Source organism: Chaetura pelagica, unplaced genomic scaffold (genome assembly GCF_000747805.2).
Source record: "Chaetura pelagica isolate M959 unplaced genomic scaffold, ChaPel_1.0 scaffold132, whole genome shotgun sequence".
In the NCBI taxonomy this organism is placed as follows: domain Eukaryota; kingdom Metazoa; phylum Chordata; class Aves; order Apodiformes; family Apodidae; genus Chaetura; species Chaetura pelagica.
In genome coordinates, this window is record NW_009952709.1 from 843,557 (window position 1) to 856,514 (window position 12,958).

Sequence of the window (12,958 nt, forward strand, 5' to 3'; positions counted from 1 at the left end):
TTCCTGCTGTTTTACTATTTCCTGACTGTCAGAAGTCACCTCATAATTTGTTAGTGAGGCTGAGTTTGGATGGAGAAGCAATGTTTATTGGGCCAGTAACTAGACTAACAGAAACCAGCCCCAGGCTTGGTTAGGTCCTCCATGACATCTCTGAGGTGCTAAGCATGAGAACAGCTGTGGTCATGGCAGGGGGGCCATGCACACACTCCAGCAAATATTCCATGGGATTTTTTGGATCAAGCTCAAAAAGGGATTTGGAGTAATGAGACCAAAGTGCAGCAGACACTTGCTACATTTTACTTTCCAACAGTGTAATTTGGAAAGCTGTAAGAAGAACTGTCAGGGGCTGAGTGTTGAAAATAGAGTCAAAAGAGGTCTTGAGAACATAAATTGCTCTTTCCCCTTCTTTTAAAAGATTTACAGCGACACTTTTTCTTTGTAAAGAACTTGTTAGCCAGGGTTGTGAATCATGTGCATGGGAAATGATGGATGCATCGTGCATGTTTTTGTCACTATTTAATACAGTGCTTGGAGGAGCTCTTAGAAACCTGTCAGAATGAGCTGAAACAGTGAAAAGAGCACAAGTCTGTTCATAGTTGGGTGGGTTTTTTCTTAATGTTAGGGATAACAGAACTGAAACAGGGCAGGAGGCACCATCTCCCATGGTTAATATACATGATCAAGTACAGGAACCACAGAGGACATCACACCCTAAATTGATACATGTTCCTGGATGCAGATTATTCCTAGCATTCAGGCATTGCTCCATGCAGCTTTTGGAGGAAAGGGAAGGCAATGATGGACAGACAGATTCTTTAGAATAGAATGGAGGAAGAGAAGAGGTGTTGATGCACACTGCCAAGGGCTGGAGCTCTGGGACAGGTGAGCAATGAACAGAACATTTTGTAGTTTTTCATGACTGCTAAAATAAGGCATGGCAGCTGGATTCCAGAGAGATGGATTTCAAAGTGGAACTAGCACTGTAGTGTAGGTTTGCCAAGTTTACAACATGAGGGAGAAGTGAACAACAATAGGTAATTGGGAAAGAGGAGAGTAGCCAGTCCAGGTAGAGCATAAGAGCTGATGGGATCACACCTTCAGTGAACTCCAGGAAATGGAAGATTGTGAGAGAGAGGAGGAGCAAAGATGGCATGTGGGTGAATTAAAAATTAAAAGAGAAGACCGGAAATGGAAATGGTGGTGTGGCTTGTTTGGAGGCTGTTACTGAGGCAAAGGAATGAATGTTATGGGAGAAGAACCAGATGTACTGTAGCCTCAATCCAAATATCTCATGTTGACCTGAATTTGAAAAGAAATGGGAAAGAGATGATTGATTCTTGCACTGGAGGAAATGCTGTAGCTGTGTTCGTGCTGGCATGGCTGAATGATGACAGTGGGAGCCTGGGAAGGAGCTCCAAAAAGCCTTGGGTGATATACACAAATAGATGCCCCCTCACCCCTTGAAGGGAGAAGCTGCTCTCTGAACATTCTCACACCTCTAGTGTTTTTCAGCACCCTCAGGTTGAATGAGATTTGGAGTTTACTGTGGAGGTGTCTTTGTGTTGCTTGCTGCAGCCATGGTGGGTGATCAAAATGTTCTTTTTTTATAACCAAGGAAATAATCTCATGAGTTGATCTGATGGCAGGTGGATTTTATGCATATTAAGGTCTGAGCTAGATCTCTAAGTCTTGGACTATTTATAAACCTGGAAGCATAGGAAAACCTGTTCAAAAGGTTCACTGGATAAGGAGCTCAAGGATTTGAATGTACTTTAAGATAGAAATGATTTTTAAGTGCTCAGGTTGCATTAAACTGCTTTTTTTCTAAGCAAGAAAAAAACCCAAACCTGAATAGATGACATCTCAAGCCATTTATTAAGGATAAATACAAAGAAGAAAAGTATAACTTAAAGGGGAGAACTATGACTCAGTGTTAGAATATGTTTTTAATCTCAAAAAAAAAGTGAGAATAGCCAAATTATCTGTTTGATTTGGCAGATTCCCAGGTGCAGAAAATCTAAAACTAGTGCAAAGAATGCTTTTTAACCACAGGGTGTGAAGAGGGGAGAGGTGAGAATGTAGTGAAGATTGAGAATAATTCTGCCCATGGACCAAATGTTCAGTGAGGACCCTCTTCTGTTCAGTAAAGAGAAAGTATTTTATTAATAGTTTGTGAGAACTAATGAAAATAAAGAAAATAAAGGTTGGGAACTGTGATATTATCCAAGGGGAAAGCAAAATTTTAATTTCTTTTACTGTATCTCAGACCTGGAGGCTTCCATGCTGGAATAGCAGGGTGTGTTTGCATGAAAATACCAAAGCTGATGGTAAGACTTCTATAGTATCTGTATGCAAGGGTAGTAAAAGACACAATTTCTGTTGGGAATCACATTTAACAAATTCCCTGTGGGGGTTTTTAACACTTGTGGTGTTGCAGGTGCCACGTGCTTGGGAGATTTGAATGGAAATGGTTTGGAAAAGGTCTCCATCTCCCCTCTGATCTGCCTAGTGAATGACTGGAAAAGACAAAGTCATGATTTGGAGAATAAAAAATCCCTGAGGCTTTGTTTTAAAGTTAAAATTTAAATCTCTTTTCTATAGATCTCATTTTTTCTAGAAGACTCGTGAGCCCTTTGGAGCACAGTTAATTTAATGCACATATATCACAAAGAGAGTGGAAAAGGGAGTTAGACAGTTTGAGTGTTTTCCTTCTTCGTAGAAATTAACCTCAATGGGGTGATGGCTGGCTGAGAGGAAAGGTTTTATTTTAACAATTGAAGCCCTTAACCTGCTTCCAGGATAAAGAAACTAAATTACAGAGCCAAAAACTGTGATAAGAAGCTGATAAAGTGGGAGCAGGATAAACCAGGAGACCCATATGGGTAACCTGAAGGGGACTTGGTTCTCTGTGAATGTGTGTGCAAACATGGCATGAGCTTTTCCCCCCTTCTATATAGTTTAAAATTGATCATGTAACAAAATATTCCTGTCATCTGAGCAAAAACCAAAGGCTGGGTCTTGCAGCATGCAGTTAATTTAAACTTCCTTGTGCAGTTTTTCATACAGAGCAGTTGGTGTTGAAGAAGCTCTTCTGTACCAGCTAGAGTTAATATCAGCAGGCTGATCTCAGCTTTCTGGACTAATTGCAAGTTTTGAGATCTAGATGTTCTGGCTGGCTGAATTATCCATTTTGTGCACATGTTCTCTTCCAGGAAAGCACTCTTGCTAGAAGTGGGGTCACAGAGTTGCATGTTTCCCATTACTTTTATGATGCTGTGGGCAGCAGGACATGCCTGGGAACCTGGCACCGCTCAGCTGCTTTGTGGGGCATCCTATACATTCCGTTAGCTTTCTTTGTGTCTGAGCCTCAAGTTCTGTCATGAAGGCATTGCTTGTGGTGGCACTGGCTGCTTTGGAGCAGATTCTGATAAAAATAAAATCCAAAAAGCAAACAAATAAACCAACCCCTGCAAAAAAAAAACCCACCACAACAAACGACCCATTAACAAAGCAATTATAAGGTGATACAGCATCTGTTTCTTTCTCTGCTGGAAAACTTAGAATGAAAATCATAGGATCATGAAATCAGCTGAGTTGGAAGGAACCCATCAGGATAATTGAGTCCAACTCCTGTCCCTGTGTAGGGCACCCCAAGAATCACCCCATGTGCCTGAGAGCATCATCCAAACGCATCTTGAACCCAGGCAGGCTTGGTGCTGTGACCACTGCCCTGGGGAGCTTGTTCCAGTGCTCAGCCACCCTCTGGGTGAAAAATGTTCTCCTGATATCCAACCTAAACCTCCCCTGGTTCAGCTTCCTGCCATTTCCCCCAGTCCTATCACTGGTCCCGGGAGTGAAGAGATCAGGACCTGCCCCATCTCTTCCCCTTCTGAGGAACCACAGACTGCAATGAGGTCACCCCTCAGCTTCCTCTTCTCCAAGCTGAATAATCCCAATGGCCTTTTGTGTCCATGAACTGCAGTCACAAGGAGGATTTTTGATGTAGCTGAAGCATAGTAACCATTTTTCCCGAAATGCCTGATTGATGGATTTTTAACCCCAGCAAACATTGCCTGTTGCCCAAGCTTGCCAAGCCAGGCTGTTCCTAAGCAATTAACTGGTGTAGCTCATCATGCCTGGGCTCCACGTGGCACCATCTCCCTGGCAGGCTCACTCATGAAGCCTGTGAAGATATTTCACCAGGGAATTTGATTTCTGAATTTCAAAACAAACTCAGGACTGGGCTCTGCAGATGGTGGGGGTGGGGACTGGGGGAGCTGCTGCTTTGTGCAGAGGAGGCTTTTAGAACCTGGTTTTGTTCATATTGTGTCAGGTTCTCCCTGTAAAGGAGAACATCTCTGTATTAATTTTCATTGTGTGATAGTTTTCATCTTTACATTTCTCCTCTCAAAAAAAAGGAGTGAAATAACTGGGCAGTGTTCAAGTGGGTGTGCACTGACACATTTTCCTGTTCACATGGCACATATGGAAAAAACAACCCAAACGAAACCAAAAAACAAAAACAACAACAAAAAACCCCCACAAAACACAAAACAAAAAGCAAAGTTCCCTTCTGGCCAAAATGTGCTGATCTGCTCCTCATCCCTTTCTTGAATCTTTAGGAAGTCTCGATGATTCCAAGGTTGCTGGTGTTCTGCTTCTGAGAGGAAAATGGAAGTATTTTAGGGTGGGGAAAAAAGAAGAAAGGCAGAGCCGTAGAGAAGTGTTGTTTGTTTTTTTTTCTTAGATGGTTTTATCACAATTGAAAGTGATGGATTAAATGTTGTTGTGATAGCTGAGCATGCTGTGTGCCTCTGGTTGCTGTCCTGCCAAGGCCTAAGAGCTGTTCCCCTCCTCACTCTGGAGAGGCAGCTTGTGGGAGAGCTTGCAGAAGCTCACCCAGAACTTTCCCATGTTCCACCACCCATCTGGTGCTACAGGCTCTAGTTCTGTGCAAACTGCCACTGCACGTGCCCCGAGTTTGGGATCGGGTGGATGCAGCTGGATGTGCCCTATGTGAAGCCCTTGGGAGGCATTTTATTTTGGATGTGTATGAGCAACATTTGTGACAGGCTGGTTCTTGGGAATTGTCCTGTGTCTTCATCCTGACGTTTGGTTTCTTTCTCATGTTCTGGCTCTGTGCTTTTCCAGGTAGAGGCTCTAACCCATCAGCCTCGAGCCACAACTGTGCACGCGGTGCGAGACTCGGAGCTGGCCAAGCTCCCCGAGGGAGCCCTGACGTCCATCAAGCGCAAGTTCCCCCAGGTGAGAAAATGACAAGTGTTTTCTGTCTGTCTCAGAAGATTTCTGTGGAGCTGAGACTCTCCATTGCCACCAGGTCCTCTGGGTTTCTGTGTGATTCATGCAGACTGAGGAAATGGTTTGTTTTCTTTGCCTGCCTGATCTGATCTCTACCAGACTTCACCAGAGTCTCTTTCTTTTATCTTCTATTCAATTCTGTCGTGTTTTATTGCAGGGCTGTTTTGTGTCCCTGAAATAATTTAATGCTAAATGCAGGACCTGCATATTTAGCAAAGTGGAAATCACTTAGTGCTATTGATAGTAAATGAAAGCCTGACTTCTAAAATCATGTTAAAATATTACGTGTTTGTCTTGCTCACTGAGACTCAAAGTCAACTTTTGGTTATAGGTACTTTTATTTCCAGAGTATTGATAGTTGGGGGGTTTAATCTTCTTTGCATTTTGGGCTGTCACTCCTCATTCTGCAACTGCCAGATCTGTCTGTGTTCTGAAGTCTGTGATTGCTCTTTTTGAATCCATCAACTCATCTATCTTCTTTAATTCACTTGACATTATGCCTCTCTCCTGTAAATCTGGAGACTGACGGACTTGAAATTTAATTCTTTTGTCCCTAAGTGCATCAGGGACATTATACTAAGCACTAAATCATTGCACTGGCCTTAGAGGCAATTCTTTAATGCTGTTACTTTGAATTATTTCTGATTTTCTTATTACTGTCTTTAAGGTATATACTTACTGTACCAGATTTCTTTAAAAAACCCTGCAAAAATAATAAACCTAATTAAAATACTTATGTTCTTTTGCTTTCCTAGGAGCCATAATAATGTTTATGATGTATTTTTTTTAGTTGTAAAATATAAAGCCTGTATTAATGCATTCTCATGTTGCAGTAATTGGGGAGAGTTTGTATTATTGCTAGGAGAGTTTTGCAGCTGCAGTTGGTGTTCAGAAATTACAGCAATGAAAAATAATCTTCTTGGGTTCCCTGGAAGCATTACTTTTGCTGAAGTGTTTTGGAACTTCTCTTGTGGGTTCTTCAGGCACTCCTGCTCTTGCGTAGTCCTCTGAATTCTGTTCTCTGTTTAATGCAGCAGAATTCCTGCCTGGATGTATGAACGGGTAGAAACATGGTACTTGTGTATCCCAGGAGCCAGCAGCTGGGCACTGACAGCACGACCTCCTGCCTCCAGTTGCCCTTTTCAGTATCACCTCCTCCTGACTGATCAAGAAGTGAGAAAATGAGCTCGAATTTAAAACCACCTTTCTCCTTACAGAGGGGAAGCTTTTAAATGTTACTAGTAAACGTTTAAACTGTATATTACTAGTAAGCCCTGAAAATGTAATATTTATTCCAGTATCTGAAGGGGACCTACAGGAAAGCTGGGGAGGGACTTTGTATGAGGGTGTGTAATGATAGGACAAAGGGTTATGGTTTTAAACTGGTAGAGGGGAGATTTAGGTTAGATACTAGGAGGGAATTTTTCACTATGAGGGTGGTGAGACCCTGGCCCAGGTTGCCCAGGGAAGCTGTGGCTGCCCCATCCCTGGCAGTGTTGAAGGGCAGGTTGGATGGGGCTTGGAGCAGCCTGGGCTGGTGGGAGGTGTCCCTGCCCATGCAGGGGGTTGGATCTAGGTGATCTTTAAGGTCCCTTCCAACCCAAACCATTCTGTGATTTAGGAATGCCTTGAGTCTGGTCAGCTCAAAGACTGGGCTCTAATTCTGCCTTTTTGTCTGGGGCAAGAACTGATTTCAGTGTCTCTTTTCTCTCTCTTCCCTTCTTCTGTTCTCTCAGTTGGCAGGGTTGTTTTCCCCTAAAAAGTGCTCTCTGTGAAGATGCAAAGCTTTATGCTTTGCAGTTCAAGTTAAGCTTGAGTGTTACATTTATAGTACAACTTAAAACATTTCTCTGTAATAGAATCCACATGTCTTCCCATGTCTAATGAGGGAGCCTATCCCCCTCAAATCCCTGAGCTTTTTGAATATGGAATCAGTTTTCTCCAGACTTGCATATAGTTTGGCTAATTAGTTACAATGAAACAAAATGCTAAAATAGATTTATTTTTCTTAAGGAAATGTGCTGCAAAAAAAGGTTGTTAGAGAAACACATTCTTGCTGCTGCTTGAGATCTCCAGATTCTAAAGAGATGTTAAACTGGTATCAAAAATGTGACAGCTTTTTTACTATTGGATTATTTTAGAACAAGTATTAGAGGTAGAGGTGTGTAAGGTAGATTTGAAATAGGTGATTTTATGCAGTTAATGCCTTCAGACAGTCTTAAGAGCCTAATATGCAGTATTCTGTATATGATCTGAAAGTTCTTGTGTCTTCTGTTTGTCTGTTATGTCCATCAGATAAAAGAGGAAGAGGACAGAAATGGGAGGGAATTGAAGTGATGGAGGAAAAGAAAAGGGTAGAATGTTTGAAGTCAAGTAGAAAGTAGAAATTCAACTTTAAGTATACTGGAGAGACAAGGTTTTGAGCTGGAAACTAATAAGTTGCATACAAAGAAAAGGGTCTGGGTGGCTGTTTCTTGGGAAGAGTATCCAGGCACTAGAGGATGGAAAGCTGACCAGGCCTGAACAAAGTCATGCAGCTGTGAAAAAAATAACTACGCTAACAAAATTATTTTTTGAGTGGAGAGATCCTTGTGTTCTTAGAGTCTTAGGATCCCAGACTAGTTTGGGTTGGAAGGGACCTTAAAGATCATCTAGATCCACCCCCCTGCATGGGCAGGGACACCTCCCACCAGCCCGGGTTGCTCCAAGCCCCATCCACCCTGCCCTTCAACACTGCCAGGGATGGGGCAGCCACAGCTTCTTTCACAGGAAAGAATTTCTCCCTAATGTCTTACTCAAATCTCCCCTCTTCCAGTTTAAATCTGTTCCCTCTTGTCCTAGGTCTACATGCCCTTACAAAAGGGGAATCTTCATGATGTTGGAAAAGCTTCAGTACCAGCCTGTCACAGCACATTTGAAGGAACAGACAGACCAAATAGAGTCTAGAGGACAAAAAGGAGGCTAACTGTTGTCTATAAATATTAACCTATAAAGGCAAAAAACACGAAAAGGTTAAGTGAAGACACAGTAGCTATTTTCAAATGTATGATGATGTTTTCTGATGAAAAGGGCATAAGCTACTTGCCATGATGGGGTAAAGCATGTGGTCCTGTACTGAAACTGCAGCAGCTGGATAGTAAGAAAAAGCTGATTCTGCTCCCTAGAAAGGCCAGTAGATTGACTTGCTTTTATAACCTCTTTAAAAAATGATGTTTGAGGTGGTGCTTAGTCCTCATCAGAGGGATAGGCCAAATAAATTCTCTCTTGTATTTTCTCTCCTGTTATTCTAGTAGAGTGATTTAAACTCAGGATTTGATGTTGTTTTCCCCATCCAAGCAGAAGTAATAAATTAATGAAAGGATGGTAGATGCAGTAGATCTGAAATAATTGACCAGGTAGCAAGAGCTAGCTTGTGATCCAGCAGTGTGTGTGTGTGGGCTTTCCCTCTTTGTCCTCTGCAAAGCAGAAAACCATCTTTTAGACAAAAGAAGCAACTCTGCCTCCATCAAACTCATGCTGCACTGCTGAGTGGGGAGGTTAAGTTACCCTGAGTCTTGCTCGATGGAATAGGGATCAAACATTGGTGCTCATCCCCTGAAGAGGAATGCCACACTAAGGAGAATTGCTGTTGTTTCTTGTCCATCATGGCAGCCCCTGTAGAGCCAAAATATTTTAATAGCCAAGAATGGGGCAGTTCCTGACACTGAGTTACTCTTTCCATTAGTTACCCTTCAGCTTTACTTTTTCCTGTAAAGGGTGAAGAACCCTTCAATTCTAGGAGGCAGAGGAGGGACTTCATCCTACATACTTTTCACCAGTCATGTGTTTGTAGATCCAGAAAAGGATCCAACTCTTACCTGATGGGTAAGAAAATTGTAAATATGGGTGGTGCTTACTGATGAAAACACTGCCAGATGATGGAAATCAGGCCTTTTTGGCCATACAGTAATTCAAGTTCCTTGAGCTGTGATGTACAATCTGGAAAAATTGCACAGCTGATGCTTAGGGAAGCACCATATGCTTGCCCTCTGTTTTGTCTTCTCCCATGGGCATCTGCTTTGGTCCTGTTGGAGACAGGACACTGGTCTGCTGGGATCCTTGTTGTGTGACCCACTGTAGCTGCTGTTTCTCTGAGGGATGAAGCAGATGGGTGAGCATGGGCAGTGTCAGCTCAGTTATAAGTAACAGCCACAATTTCAGCGTATGTGCCCAGAAATGACAGATGTTGACTTCTAGGTCCTACTCAGTCTGTGGAAGACAAATCTACATCTTCTAGCTTCTCAGGAAAGCATCCCAACCTTGAGTCACACTGGTTGTGGCACCCTGGACATTCCCAATTGAAGGTGGTCCACAGCTCCTTTGTCTTCTGAGGACCTCCTGCCTGAGGGCCACAGCTCTCCAGCACAGCGTCAGGGCACTCAGCCAGCCAGAGCATCTGTTCCTCCAACAGCCTCAGTACTGGCTTCTGGTACTGCTTGAAGCTTTTCAGAGTTGCAGGAGTGCAAGAGAATTGATTCTTTCTATTTTCATCACAGTTCTGCAAAGTAGGACAGAGAAGCAGCTCACGAGTTTTGGCACCGCAAAGCAGTTTCGAAGCAGTAGCAAGAGCCCAGAATTTATGAACAGGCTACAGAGATGTTCTAACATCAGTGCATAACTTGGCTTGCATTTCATAGATTATCTTTGCCTCTGCTGAGCTGAGACTCTTTTTATAATTTTAATTTGAAATGTAGACCTGCTATAGCTGATGGAGCTGCCTAGGAGCTGTGGAGGGGTTAACCATGAGACAACCTCTGCATGCTAGAAAGCAGAGTTTTCTGCATCTTTCTTTAAATTCTCCAAGTCTGCCCTCAGGGTTTAAATGGATTCAGAACCCATCTTGAACAGCAAGTCTTGCTATCTTTGCGTGTGTGTTTTAACCACAGCTTTTCTGAAGTGGCTGGAGCCTTCCCCAGGGTTATCTGCCTCCCCAGAGAGCTCAGTAATGTGCCCTCGTTTCAAAACACCTCCCTCAGGCATTTGTATGTTGTGCATCCCATTATTTAAGCTTGATGTGGCACTGTGGAGTAGGTCAGGAGAGGCCAAGCTTCTAGATTTTTCTGTATTTGTTCTCATGGCCCGTTAAAATAAGTTGTCCTGGACTGCAGGAGAAGTGGATGTGAAAAGGAGAGAAGAAAAACGTTCAGCGGACGCGTGATCGGCAACTGTAGCTGCCCAGCGTGAGGCAGGAGCGGGTGCTTAGTCATAGCAGTGATGTGAGACTGACGTTTTTCTTCAAGACACAATTGATCACAAGTGTTAGAAGCTCAAACAGCCACAGGATAAAGCTCCAGTTCCCCTGTGTGCTGTAGCAGCGTTTGTAAAGGTGCCAGGAGTTGTTGCATTTAAGATTTCCTTCTCATGGCCGTTCTCAAACCGTTGGAAGTTTAATCAGAGACTCCTCGCTAAGCTCTCTGACTCTGTGAGAAGCAAAGTGTTTTATCTGCCCTGGGGCCATGTAAAGCTTCAGCAACACCGTGGGTTTATTCAAGTTGATGATCTAGCTTACCTCTCCTCCTCCCTTGTCTCTCAAAATAACCCCTAAGAAAGCTGGTAGTGAATAAACTCTGTTCCTGGGAAGAGCTCCACAGAAAGGAACCTGCTGTCATGTGAATCTGTAGAGATAAAGTGGCTGTTATTACAATTTTACCCCAGTTGCCTTTACTTTGTAGAATAGGAAACCTTGGCAGACCTGTTTCCATGCTGGCTTATTCACAGTGGGTGTGTGTGGTAGAAAGCCCTTTTGTGTGTCCTTTAACTAAATCCCACATGTATGTGAAGGTCTATAATACCCTGCTGTGAAGGCATTAATAAATTGTTATTTAACATATTTAATGCAAAGGTGGCCTTTTAACTGATTTGATGTTTTAAAGGCTTAACTGTCAATTTATCTTATTTTTGAACTTCAAAGTCACCAGAGAAAGTCCTCAGCTCACCTGCAAGCCATCTTGTTCACCGTCAGAATGCTGGGCTTTTGGGTTGGGGTGGTGGTAGAGGATCCACTGGAGAGTGTCAGAACAGCCCTGGAAGGAAAACCAGAGTCAGACTTGTAGGGCTGTGTGTCAGTTGAACAGGATCCAAACTGGCATGCCAGGCTTGCTCCCTGCCTGCTTTAGCCAAGGCTGGTTTCCTAAAGCAGGGACATGCAGGAAGGCACCACAACCCAGGGCATGGCACTGCCCCCATGGGACTGGCCCTTGGGTTCCTTGCACAGCTCCTTTGTTGCTGAGTTTAAAATAGCATTAACCCTGGGCCTTAGTGCAGCAGGGAGGAGAGCTAATGAATTGTTTGGTTTTTGTTCTTGCAGTCCTTTTCTGGCAAAGATGGATTTGTATCACACTGTACCTTTTACATCAGTTACTTGTTAGTGAGTTCAGACACTGGTGTAGATACTGTGGATTTTTCCCATGATTTCTTAAATGAGCTGTGTTGAAAGTTAGCTCAGATGGGAAAAGCTTTGTTTGGTACTATCAATATTTATTAGCAGATAGTGAATTTGCCAGGCAATCCATGCTCTTCACAGAATGAAATAAATATCCATAGGAAAGTATTTTACAACTGAATTGTCATGAAAATCACAATCAAAAGGGCTTATTGTAGAACAACTCTGAAGTTTTACAGCTGAACAGGAACAAAAGCTTTACGTAGAATCTACCTTTGGCAGATTAGGTAGGTGTGGATAATAGGCTGAAATATTTAAAAGGGTTATAGGAAGCACAATGCTGCAGAGTGACCTTTACCACTTGGTGTGGGAATTACAGTGGGTGTGAGGCAAGTGGTGCTCAGGATAGCACCTGAGACCTGGGATGAATGGAGCAATAAGCTGTGGTGTGCACCAGGGCAGGGGATGCAGAGCTGGAACTCTGCCTGGCATTAGTTTAGAAACTGAAATTAGTCCTCCTAGAGTAGACAAGTATAGTCAGTCCCCTTGGGAATGGGAAGTTTAGTCCTTGCCCTGCAATGCAGAGGCTGCAGGTCTGTTGAGTGATTTGGTGTTAGTTAAGCGGAGGGAAGAAAAATGAATGGTTTCCCAGAGCATGCTCTGTACCAGATGCAGAGGTTGATCTTTGATATAAGGGAGCTGGAAGAACTGGAGGGAGCTGAGAGAGCTCAAGTGGGTCTTAGGGAAATGGAGCTGATTCAGAAACAGGCAATGTGTTTCTAGGCAGATGAGGGGGTAAGTGGCAGCTAGAGTCAGAGAGATGGAATTGTGCTGAGGGAAGTGCTCTCTGATGCCATTTGAGAGAGAGAGACTCTATCCTGTCTTGCCCTGCACAAAAGTGTTCTGGTGAGTTAATCTGAAAAGGTGAGTAGATGGAAAGAGGAACAAGAACATGTAATTTTCCTTGCAAAATGTGTCTTGACTGAATGTCCTGCTCTGGAATAGGTTTTAGGAATTTACAGTGGTAGTGGTGTCTGGGAGAGCAGGAGAGGTTTGGAGGATTTTAGAGAAGTGCTGATGTGCCTGGAATCTTGAGTAGCTTTTTTAGCTGGAGAAATACTCAGAATTTTAGCCCTGTAAGGTCGTTTTTCTTTTGCATAAGCAAACTCAGCATCCTGAGCTTTGGGTTTGTTTGGTTTTTTTTGAAAGTTGACCTAT

The 12,958-nt window shown here is 43.1% G+C and overlaps 1 protein-coding gene across 1 annotated transcript in view; it reads left to right on the forward strand.

Moving 5' to 3' along the window:
• Positions 1-12,958, forward strand: part of PNPLA7 (patatin-like phospholipase domain containing 7) — a 127,969-nt gene that overhangs the window by 46,909 nt on the left and 68,102 nt on the right. Inside the window, exon 19 of the mRNA XM_009994306.1 lies at positions 5,152-5,265. Within this exon, the coding sequence (XP_009992608.1) occupies positions 5,152-5,265 (114 nt within the window). The remainder of the gene's footprint in view (positions 1-5,151; positions 5,266-12,958) is intronic.